Source organism: Camelus dromedarius, chromosome 3 (genome assembly GCF_036321535.1).
Source record: "Camelus dromedarius isolate mCamDro1 chromosome 3, mCamDro1.pat, whole genome shotgun sequence".
NCBI lineage: Eukaryota > Metazoa > Chordata > Mammalia > Artiodactyla > Camelidae > Camelus > Camelus dromedarius.
In genome coordinates, this window is record NC_087438.1 from 75,870,597 (window position 1) to 75,883,612 (window position 13,016).

Sequence of the window (13,016 nt, forward strand, 5' to 3'; positions counted from 1 at the left end):
ATAACAGAAGTCACCCAGTCAGAACAGCAGATAGAAAAGCAAGTAAAAGCCAATGAGAGCAATATAAGGGACCTATGGGATAATATAAAATGTGCCAACCTACACATAATAGGGGTCCCAGAAGAAGAAAAAGAAAAGGGGATTGAAAAGGTACTCAAAGAAATCATTACTGAAAACTTTCCAAACTTAAAGAAGGAAACAGATTTCCAAGTATAGGAAGCACAGAGGCTCCCAAACAAGAAGACTCTAAATAGACCTATACCAAGACATATTATAATTCAGATGGCCAAAGTTAAAGAAATGATTTTAAAGACAGCAAGAGAAAAACAAAGAGGTACAGGGGAACCCCCATAAGGCTTCCAGCTGATTTCTCTTCACAAACACTGCAGGCCAGAAGGAGTGGAAAGATCTATTCAAAGTCCAAATGAGAAAAGGCTGCAACCTAGAATACTCTATCTGGCAAGACTATCCTTTAGAGTGGGAGGAGAGATCAAGAATTTCACAGACAAGGAAAAACTAAGAGTTCAGCAACACTAAATCTATCCTAAAAGAAATATAGAAATGTCTACTCTAAATAGAAAAGCAGCAGGAAGCTATAGAAATGAGAAAACCGTAACTGGAAATGTGATAACTATAATGAGTAGCTAGAGGATAAACATGAAGATGTTTTAAAAAAAAATCAAAATCATCAAAATCATAAAAGGTGGGAGAGAGGAGCAAGAAAATACAGATTTCTCTCTCTTTTTTTTTCTTTCCCTTCATTCTTTTTAGGATGTGTTTGAGCCTACAAGACTATCAGTCTAAAGCAAACAGATAAAGTAAGGCATTAACGCACTTGAAACACAGGGTAACCACAAATTAAAAGCATACAATAGAGTCACAAAAACCAAAAAGAAACCAAACTAATACAAAAGATTATCAAACCAGAAAAATACCATATGATATCACTTATATGTGGAATCCAGAAAAAAGACAAACGACCTTACTTACAAAATAGAAAGAGACTCACAGACATAGAAAATCAAGCTTATGGTTGGGGTGTGGGTGGAGGGATAAGTTGGGAGTTCAAGATTTGCAGATACTACTATATATAAAATAGATAAACAACAAGTTCATACTGTATAGCACAGGGAACTATATTCAATTATCTTGTAGTAACTCATGGTGAAAAAGAATATGAAAACAAATATATGTATGTTCATATATGACTGAAGCATTATACTGCACACCAGAAATTGACACAACATTGTACATCAACTATACTTCAATTAAAAATATATTTAGAAGAAGTATAATCAAAACTATTTGGCAGTGCTCTTTTAAACAATTACTTTTTCCTTTCTATTAGAAACAGTCACTGTGTTTCACTATTTCTTTTTCAATTTATCCTTCTGTTCATTCAGCATTATCTTCACTCTGACTTCCCCTCCCACACTTGATTTCCACAATGTACTCCCAGAAAAAGAGAAGCCAGGATTCAATGACAAGATGCCTCAAAGCAGTTACCTCCTTAATAATGCAGCCAGAATGACAGTGGGATGTTGTACTGAGAGAGTGCTACACTCATCCTGGCAATTTGGTCCCAGTCACTAGTAAGACTAATAAACTTGGCCCCAGTTTCTCCATTTGTAAAGTAAGAATAGCCTTGTATTATCTCCAACAACCCTAAATCTATAAAATACTAAATTTAAAAAAAAAAAACTATCTTAAACAGAAATAACTGAAAATTAAATCAATGTTGATGCAATATAGTAAAACCAAAAATTGGTTAAAGAAACAATTCCTTAACGTTCAGAATTAGATACTCTTAATCAGCCATTTTTACTATCTCAGCACTTATCTAAATGTGTTTATTTGGTAATTAGAGTATTTCAAAAATAAATATGACAAAGTAACACGATACTTACTTTTACATGTTAAAATATAATTTGTTATTTTTAAATCAAGTTAGTCTTCCAAGAGTCTTTCAAGAACTAGTTTTTCTAGTTGTTTGTCCTTTTGAAAACTAAATTGTATATCCAAATCCCCTACAACTTATTTTCTATAAGTTGTCTGAAAGAATCCATAGCTTTCAGAATACCCTAATTTTGCACCAATGAGAATCTCTAATTTTTGTTGTACTTAGCTGCTCTGTATTAACATATATTTATTAAAATTATATTCTGTATTGACATAATATATTTTATTTGCATTATGGTTTTCCTATTTAAGGATACTATCCTTAGTTTTTAAAGGTAAAAGAATTATAATCTCTGTTAACTGCAACACTGAGTAGGTTTCTCCCATCAGACCCTGAGACAGAATAAGTTCTTGATTAACTGTCTTCTAAACCAGGCAATGTCTAGGAAATTAGGCAAGCTCTAAGCCATTCTCCAGAAATCTTTACTTGGTCTAGAATCCCCATAACTTCCCAATGAAAGTGGGAAAACAGCTTTAATTCATAAGGAATGCACCAGATTCTTAGAATTTAGATATACTAATTGGTTGGTGCAGAATGGGTGCCAGAGCTTTAAAAACTAGAATTTTAAGAAAAACTATCACAATTGGATTTGCAACTTGCTATGGCATGACAGATTATTATTACTGTTAGTGGAAAAGGAATTCAAATCTCTGACTGTCCTCAAAGATTGGAAAGAAATACCTTCCGATCAATTTCCTCAGAAATACTCCTTTAAAACTCTTTTTTCCTCCATTGAACCCATGCCCTCCTTTGTAGTAGTTTAAGATTTCTTTTTCCCCTTTTCAAATTAACGTACGTACAGGAGGAAAGTAACACTTATCAGTCAAGATTCATTTTTGTTATACTTTACAAGTAAGGCATAAAGAAAGAGCATCTTAGCATATTTCCTCCAAGGATAATAAACTGTACTTCAGTGGTGTTTAACAACTTGGAAAACAAAAGGATGTTTTAAATGTAGGAATGAACTTCTTATCAGTAACAAATTTCCTTTAATAGAGACAATCACTGCAATATGCTCCTCTAGTCAAAAAAAAAAAAAAAGATAAGAACAATTTATTGATGAAATGAACTAATACAAAATATATAAATTGCCCTTGCCTTTGGAACTGAGATTATAAATTTTTTTCATAGTCAACTAAGGTGTGATTAACATTTAAGTACAAAGGTTATTTAACATTTAAACACAAAGGTTTCTCCAGGAGTTATTTTGGATTTATAGGATCCCTCTTACCAGCATTTTTTTTGAAGCTGTGTTTTATGAAAGATGAGATGTTCAAGCACCTTATTCAACTGAGGACTATTCTCCTGAACACAAGACCAGGCAGCAACACAGTGCCAGAGCAGGTGGGTAATTTCATATTGTTTCTGATTAAGTTGCAAATGTTCCTGGAATTCAAATATTAAAATATATCTGAGAAAGAGTTCCTTGACTTGAATAAACTTAAGAATATATTTTAAATGTGTATTTTCTTCTACTTCATGTTATGCCAAGTGGAGTGATTTACTCAAATACATTTCTGTAAGTATACATAGTTAACCTGAACCTAGTGTCTTCATATATTGTCACATGGATGCCTTGTATTCAATGACATTAGTTCTACAGCAGGACAAAAATTCTGTATCCTGTATGGGACAACTACTACATACAACTGTGCTTCTTAAAACCTATATGACTTAGTTCTCCCTGACACCCAGGGGAGAGGATGGGGAGAGTCTGACTAATGATCAAACAGCAAATTAGGTTTTAAAATGTGGATTTTCATGTAAGGACCAAAATATTGCCTAGCTGGACATGATCAATGTCTGCTCAGTAACTATTCTAAAACCTTAACAATTCAGAAAACAAATGGGCTATTTATCTGTTTTTTCCTTAGAATGCTTCCTAATAGTTGCATAGATTTAATTGGTCTACTAAAATAATTTGTACAAAGAAACTTGATTTTTAGACAATGATAACATAGCACTAGCATTGCATTTTAGTCAACCGTAAAAGTTCAAATGCACATCCTATGATGTATACTCAAATTACTAACTTAGCTGATATTTTATTCTTTTATGCTCAAAAGAAACACTTAGATTCCAAAAGACTCCATAATTTTCATTTTTTATACAAAATTACATCAAGACTACAATTTAAACAAGATTTTCATGTTGCGTACTTTTAGAAGGCCACAAGCTCATAAATTTGAAACTAAGACATTTTAATTTCTAGTAAACTGTTAAGTCCCACAGATGTGTACTCATCTACCTTATGTCAGGAACTCAGATGCTGGAAATAAAGGCAGGAGTAGATAAAGTTTCTACACAAGGCTACTGACTTAGGGGAACAATCTCCAGAAAGGCAAATGGAAATGAGTCGGTGTTTGGAATGTTAGAATACTGCACAGAAAAGCTTTATTTGAAAATAATGTAAGACATCAGAATGAGACATGCAGACTTCAGTAGATGCACATATTTCATCCGAATAACTCTATTTTCTGCTTTGTGGTAGAGTCTCCATCCAAAATAGAACCCATATAAATGAAATTATTTTCTCAAATTGCTCTAGAAGCCTCGGCCTGGATGCCTGACATCCCTCCTGGCGCAAACATTCTGAATACATATATACATAGATATGTTTTGAAACCTGCGGATGCCTTGACTAACTAATTTAAGACAATCAGCACTTCTTTTTCCCTTCCAATCATGTACACTGCATGACTACATAGACTATTCCGTTAGGTCAAAAATTCTCATTAACAAACTGATGCACCTTCACCAGAGAAAACTCCCAAAAGCATTTGGCGAAGAAACGATCAGGATTTAGATAATGAACAAGATTTAAGTTTTCTTTCCAGTTTTATATGATACTATTTTTACTTATCATTGAAAAAGAAATAAAGCAGCCTCTGATTTCCCAAACTGATTTGATATCAACATTATTACAAACTGGTCAGGCGCTTACAGCCAGGTCATTTTGTTCTCCTGTTGGATATAAACTCACACAATGTCAACCTCAGGCAATACTACTCTGAGCCTGTGATAAATAAAGCCACTTGATTTTTTCCTAAGCACAGACAAAAAGTCACTGAGCCACCTACAAAATCTCAATCAGAAATGCCCCTTCTTTCTGACAGCATCAAATCTAGAGAGAACCCCTGCTTCTTTAAAGCCTCCCCCAAATCACTCAACTTAAGTCCAACTCCTATAAAGATTAATTCTAGCACCCTCTGACTGTGAAATTACAGACTTCCCGGAATGTGTGCTCTCTCTCTACCACAAATAATAAAGCCCATTTGCCCAGCTGCGCACATGCTCCCAAAGGGCATCAGCATCCTTAAGAGCACACGAACCTGACGCACCTGGGAATTTTCCAGATAAGTGAGGCTTATGTCTCACCCTTAAATATCTCAAGCATGTGCCCGGAAATCTTGCCAAAGTTTCTTGCCTGCTTTTTTATTTTTGCAAAAGAAAAAAATATATTTGCCAAACTAGAATGAATTAATAGAATGGTGATGATAATGTGATTTAATGCCACCATCATGTACCTCATCAGTGTAGTAGACCAACAGGGAACAATGCTCTGAGAGATCCTGGGTGGTGTAGAGTTCTCTGCCTTTACACTAAATCAGTCCCACTCATCTGAAAACTCTTAACTGTAGTACAAAAATAATATATACTTAGAATATTTATAAAACTTGACAGTTATTTTTATTTTCAGGCTAATGACAAAAATTGTGCTTACATATTTATGTCTTTATTTTTACTAGTTCATTATTATTGTAGTTTTAAGAAGTTATCAGTCTGTAGAGGGGAGGGTATAGCTCAGTGATAGAGTGTGTGTTTAGCATGCATGAGGTCCTGAGTTCAATCCCCAGTCCCTCCATTTAAAAAAAAAGTTACCAGTTTGGGATGCTTTGGAGTTTTTTTTGTTTTGTTTTGTTTTTAAGTGTAGGGGGATCTTTTACCCTCTACACAGATACACAGATAGTTTGAAAAATACTAAGCACTGCATTAAATGACTCCCAGAGAACTAGAACTTTTTTCTCCTCTTCGTCTTTTTTTTTTTTTTTTTTTTTTCGGTTCTATGATCGCTTCCTATAGTTCTTTCACCTCCCCTACTTGCTGGACCCTGTACATAGAGGGCAAGGGGAGACCTGAGGAAGAGGCAGACCACTCCTGATTGGCAGGTGGCAGGTTTAATAAGCATGGAAACTTACATAGGAGCCTTGTCTTGGGCAGCAGCAAGATCTCCACACCTGCCCACCAGAATCTTAAAGTTTATGTAGAGTCTTTATCTGGGTTCAGTCATATTTACCACTCAGATGGTCTCAGCAACACATAACTCTCTCAAGGTTAAGTCCTTGGAACTGGTTCTCACTGTGGGGGATGGTGGGCAGAGCACAGATTCCAAAGATGGAAAGCCCACCTACTGAAGTGTTGCTAATCTGCTCTTGGCTGAGAATTCAGATAACCATATCAGCTTGAATTTTGTGCAAATTTGAGTACAAAAGCTCTAAGCATCTGGCCAGGCTCTTTTTTATTAAAAACAAAATTCTAAAGCATGTACTCTATTATGGCTGCTCAAAGACAGCTTTTTGAGTTTCAAGCTTGTTTTCAATTATTTGGGGATGGCTGGCATTGCCATGAAAGGACCTCTCAATACAAATGTGTTACCTGAATAACAAGACATGAATCATAGCGTAATGCTGCTAATTTCAAAGAACTTGTGTCTCAGTCCAACCCAATTCCTAGTAACCATTTACAATAATAGTACAGCAAAAAAAAAAAAACAAATGACCCAAATTTTGATAATGCCTTTGGCTTACTGAGTACTTAACTCACTAGAAGATAAGATTGCTAATACATCTGAATGTAAACTCTGTCTATGTTTCCCAATTTTCAGAAAACTATTTGTACTTTAGGGTGAATGCAACTATTTAGTAAATGGTCTACAGCATTTCAGGTGAGTTTGACTCCACCTTCTCCAAAGAACTATGTTGTTATTATCATGTGACAACTGTGCTTAGCAAATTCAGCTGAGCAAAGGACAGAATGGAAAACTCAATCCAATGTCCTGGCTCTGCAATCCAGAGAGCCAATTAAAGTGTATCATTTGTCATGATCAAAAAGCACATGAAAAAATGCTCAATATCACTAATTATCAGAGAAATGCAAATCAAAACTACAATGAGGTATCACCTCACACCAGTCAGAATGGCCGTCATTCAAAAATCCACAAATGACAAATGCTGGAGAGGCTGTGGAGAAAGGGGAACCCTCCTACACTGCTGGTGGGAATGCAGTTTGGTGCAGCCACTATGGAAAACAGTGTGGAGATTCCTCAAAAGACTAGGAATAGACTTACCATATGACCCAGGAATCCCACTCCTGGGCTTGTATCCAGAAGGAAATCTACTTCAGGATGACACCTGCACCCCAATGTTCACAGCAGCACTATTTACAATAGCCAAAACATGGAAACAGCCTAAATGTCCATCAACAGGTGACTGGATAAAGAAGATGTGGTATATTTATACAATGGAATACTACTCAGCCATAAAAACCGACAACATAATGCCATTTGCAGCAACATGGATGCTCCTGGAGAATGTCATTCTAAGTGAAGTAAGCCAGAAAGAGAAAGAAAAATACCATATGAGATCGCTCATATGTGGAATCTAAAAAACAAAAACAAAAACAAACAAACAAACAAAAACAAAGCGTAAATACAGGACAGAAATAGACTCACAGAGAATACAGACTTGTGGTTACCAGGGGGGTGGAGGGTGGGAAGGGATAGACTGGGATTTCAAAATTGTAGAATAGACTACACTGTATAGCACAGGGAAATATACACAAAATGTTATGATAACTCACAGAGAAAAAAATGTGACAATGAGTGTGTATATGTCCATGAATAACTGAAAAATTGTGCTGAACACTGGAATTTGACACAACATTGTAAAATGATTATAAATCAATAAAAAATGTTAAAAAAAAAAAAGTGTATCATTTGTCAAAGTCGATGGAAACCCTGTGTCCAGTTCAGCTTGAAAGGACATTAAAAGTAGAAATGGGTTCCAGCATCAGGGAAAGGCAATTTCCTATTCTTATATAGAAACAACACCCATATCGTGTGTATCCTAATGTCTATATCCCACAGAATTCCTTTTATTTTATTTTCAACCATTTTAAAGCAGTACTTTGAAAACAAATAATTACGTTTTTACTCCAGTGCTTATAAATGTATTCAAAATATTTTACAGTGGTCAAAATATGCTATTATGGACATTTTAGCATTACTGGAGAATAAGAGCTGTAGGAATAAAGCCACAAATCCTCTGCTATAGCATACTAACAGTAAAGTAGGGAGAGAGGATAAATACAGATGTATCTTTTATATCCCCAGTTTCCTCCCTTTTTTCTCCTTTCTTCTTCCAGAAATTAAGAGAGATGGGTATTGAATGGGCAAATACTCTACTGAACTGGGGAAACTGGCTTAAGATTAAGCCATACTGGAAAAACTGGCTGAAACTGGGGAACAATGTTGAACTATGCCATCAAGCCCTGAATCAGTTAGCTGAACCAGCAACTTCGAGGAGCACTGTGGCTACACTATGTTTTATATTCTGTGTATTATAAGGTAATGGGAGGAGAAAAGGGAGGGCAATAAATCTGATAGGCTAAAACCTGTTATAATCCCTTCATAAAATCTCTAGTATAGAGCTAAACAGAAAAGATTCAAACTGTGCCCTTTGTTCTAAAAGGTGGAAAAAGCACAAAGAATTAGTGAGTGACATAGCATTCTAAGCAGACACATTCTTTTCATGTGCTGACATTTTCGCCCCTTCTGGTTCAGACCAAGCTGGACAGCAGTCACCTTCCATTTCCTTGCTGTGGATGTGCAGCAAGAGCAACAAAAACAGACTGACTCGTAAGGAGAAGCAGAATCAACATCAAAGACAGCCTGCCTCACAACCTAAGTCATGTTGCCAAGATTTCAGAGTATCTTACTTGTTTAAAAGAAACACTCAAATCATCAGTACATTAAGTTAGGCGCAATTAACTACATAGTTAAGCACAATTAGTCAGCATAGTCGTATCCTTAGATGAAAATTGTTGTATTTAACTGCCTAAGCTAAAGTGAGTTCCTAAGTATATTTTTCAATAATCATTATTTGTGTTTGCATGGCTCTTAATAATTTACAAGGTACATGTTTTTACAATCTCCACAACAACCCTGTAGATTAGTCAGGGAGAATATGACGATGATTATGGTGGTGGTGGTGATGTCTTTTTTAAAAGTAAGTGCAAATGGGGATTTGCAGAGCTTAATGGACCTCCTCTGAATCACACAGTCACTTGGTGAGCAGGTTTTTCCTCTTTGTAAGTCAGTACTTTTTCTGTTGCTCAATATCTTAGGGTGTATATTTACTGATAAAACTTTTTTTAAGCTTTAAAATAACATCCTTTTTAATTATATAATTGGACAGATAGTTTTCTCCAATGTTGATCACCAATATCTGAGTTAGAAATTAAGATTTTTCATATACTAGGGATTCATTTAATGCCTCAATTTGGAACCATTTTAAAAAATCAGTTGATTTTAATAGTATATTAAATATTATTACATATGAATTACGGAAGCATAAAAATATTACACTTGCTCTCATTAATAGCCTGCACTTTACACATTCTTCCTTTAATAAAGATGTAGTATCATTAAATGTCCATTTAGAAGTCAGTCTAAACTGTGTTGAAATTTTCAATTAACCAGCTGAGACAGAATCTGTAAGGAAGAAGGTACTATGGCAGTAGCAGTTGGGCATCAATATGATCTTACTATCTACTGTCCAGGAAAGGTGCATAAGGCTGCATGACTTTATAGTGTCTGTGCTGTTCACTCCTCCCGCATTCTAAGTTCATCTTCATCAATGTTACTGAATCAGCAAGCGTGATTAATCATAATAATCTGATTCATCGTGCACTAGGATATACTCACCATCTCAGAATCTATGTTCTTAGATTTGTCCTTATTTTCCACAGGGCTAAAAATTAATTCAGAAGGGAGTTCTCTTCTACATATAATTTTCATGATATTCAGAATGCATTGCACATTTGAAAAGATGTTTGGATACTTGCAATATAATTCTCCAGAGAAACAAAGTGCTGTCGTAAGAAAAAACAATTTGTGAGAAATATATCATTAATATTTGCATTGTGTTTCAGTTGTCTTTTAGTTATTAAAATATAATTAAATTCAGTACTTAGAGGCTGAAACTGCTGCACATGTTCCTTTCTACTGAAGATTAATAATGTTATGTGTGACCCCTGGTGGTAAAATGGAAAACTACAAGGTAAATAATTCACACATAAGCATTTATATAATTCAGAACAGCAATTGCATAATGGTTGAATGCCCAATTAAATATAGTCACTGCACAACAATCCTTGGAAACTTCCAGTTGAAAATAAGTTAAGTTAGAATATATTACTCTATTTATAACAGATAATGTGAAATTGTAATCAGTATCATTGTTTTTAACCCAACATTCTCGTTTCTTTTCAAGATGTTGTTGATAATTCTTAAACGTATATAGTTTAACCATAGCAATAATTAACATCATTCAACATAAGACTATCTCATATTTAACAGAACTATTTTTGTGCTGTTGTTTTTTACAAACTTTTAAACAATCTTTGGGTTTCAGGCCATTGACACAGTGGAAAGATTAGTAATAACCACTCTCCTACTGGATGGCTGTACTGATAGGTAGCAGTAGCTGACAGCCTCAGGTAGGATCAGCCTGTTGACGGAGATGTAGCCTAAGGAAGGCTCTACTTAACAGTACTTGAAAAGATGGCAAAATCTGAGGATTTTATCCTTATATAAAACAAAGAAGTTGGTGTTCTTGAGATCTCAACAATAACAAGCTAATGTGAGAACTTGAGGTTTTATTTAAATCATTTTGCAAAATTTATTTGCCACTGAATATTTGATGAATCACTATGCTGAACATTGTGAGGAGTTAAACAAAATTTCTAACAATGATGAAATCAAAACAAGTGATATGATAGACAGAAGTTCCTATTCTGCCAATCTACAGCTTCGTCTTGGTTTTGTAACAAAACTTTTATCCAAAACACTCCACTCTTTCCTTCTACACCCTCCTCCCTGACTTTTCCCATCAAATATTATCCCCTTTCTTGTATCGTGAGTCTCTTCATCTCTTACCCCACAACATATTAATCTTCTCTTCTTTTGACCTTGTTTTTTCATCCAATTGACGTATTTCTCCTTCCTTTCATAGCTAAGCTTTTTTAAAATAGTTCACCATCTCTATCTTACTCTTAAATGTTTTCTTTATTCTTTGTTTATCTTCACTCTGAACTGTGCTTCCCCTGGGGAATGCTCCCAAGAACAGTGACTTTCTGACTACAGAAACCCACCACCACTTTCAGATCTCCTGTTAATACTTCTACAGCTCTTGAGAATGTTGATTTTCCTGAATCTCCCCTGTTTGAATTTCTATATCATCACTCCCTCCTATTTCCCTTAATCCTCCTTTACTGATTGATGCCTATCACTCCAATAATCTATTAAATGTTTATGTTCCTCAAGAATCTACCCCTAGAATAACTCTCTCCTCACCACCACCTCTCATTCCCAGGTTAGCTCATGCACGGTAACACGGGTGGGTGACTGGCAAACCATCCATGTTAACAGCCATGTGGTAAGTGAGCCCCAGGCTTCCCTTATTTTCCTACTTTCAACCACTGGCTGGTTATATACACCTGAGTCAACTTCAAAATTCAGTATGTCCCCATGTTTCTCCAAAATGTTGTCAGTTTAGAGCACCATTATCTTGACCTTAGTAGTCAGTATGTAGAACTTAAGATTCCTCCTGAATTTCTCACTTTCCCTTATATATAGCTTAGGTCCAACTGATCACCAGGTCCAGTGTTTTTTTTTTTTTTTTTTCAATCTCCTAAACATTTTTCAAAACTCTTTATCCATTCTCATTTCAGTATTCATATCCTTAACTTCTCTTGCCTATGTCATAGCTAATTGAACCCCTGGTCCACTCTCTCCTTACTGCAGTGCAGCTTCTCCATTGCCACCAGTGTTAACCTTACTACCATATGATTTTTGACTTTCTTGAAATCCATTGAGGTCAATAGTATTACAGATGAGAAAACTGAGACATGGACAAGGTCATACGCTTAGTTAAGTAGGAAGTTTAAAAGTAAAACCCACACAGTCTGGCCCCGAACCTGTGCTCTTCAACACTGCACCTATTATCTTACAAGAAAAATAAAATACAGCTTATGCTCTGTATCATCAGAGTCTGAGCTTCTCAAAATATAACATAAAACATTTCTAAGTATAGAAAATAAAAGATAGTCTACCGTATAAATATGGTTGAAACCTAAGTAAATGTTGTTTAAAACTTCCCAGGTGACCATAAAGGAAATATATAAAAATTCGTAAGAAGACCAAATAGCCAATCTGTCAAGAGAGAAAGAGAAAAGCATTTTTATGTTATATCAATAAATATTAAAAACCATACGGAAAATAAACCATTTTATTATTACATTTGGTTTTGATGAGACCATTTCAAATTCACTTGAGATTATGTGCCTTTGAAATAACTGTAACACACTTATACCTAGGCTGAAATACTGGTTCAGCAAAAAAAAAAAATTATAAATCATCTCTACATTATATATAATGACCAAAACTGAATGCTATTTTCTTCTATGTCCTTAAGAATATTTTTCGAATTGCAAGTCATGCCCCTTAAGTGAGTCATGAAATCAACTGAGAGGAAGTTTTTAAGTAAAACAAAAGAGAAAATATTATAGTACATCACAGTTTCTTGTTTCAGTATACAAATGAATGTGTATCATGTGTGCTGGGTTGCAATACAAAACATTATTTCCTTCAATAGGTCTCAGTCAAAACAGTTTGAAAACATTGCTTTAGTTTTGTGAAATATTCTGTCTGTGCATAGTATGCTGTACTAATACCCTGATCTCCTCAGGAAAACACAAACACATACATAGACATCAT

General features: G+C 35.0%; 1 protein-coding gene across 1 annotated transcript in view; it reads right to left on the minus strand.

The window, feature by feature from the left end:
• The window catches only part of TMEM232 (transmembrane protein 232), a 239,302-nt gene that overhangs the window by 195,017 nt on the left and 31,269 nt on the right, over positions 1 to 13,016 (minus strand). Inside the window, exons 7-9 of the mRNA XM_031448791.2 lie at positions 12,353 to 12,452; positions 9,945 to 10,111; positions 3,192 to 3,346 (exon numbers count right to left, since the gene is read on the minus strand). Coding sequence (XP_031304651.2) covers positions 3,192 to 3,346; positions 9,945 to 10,111; positions 12,353 to 12,452 — 422 coding nt within the window. The remainder of the gene's footprint in view (positions 1 to 3,191; positions 3,347 to 9,944; positions 10,112 to 12,352; positions 12,453 to 13,016) is intronic.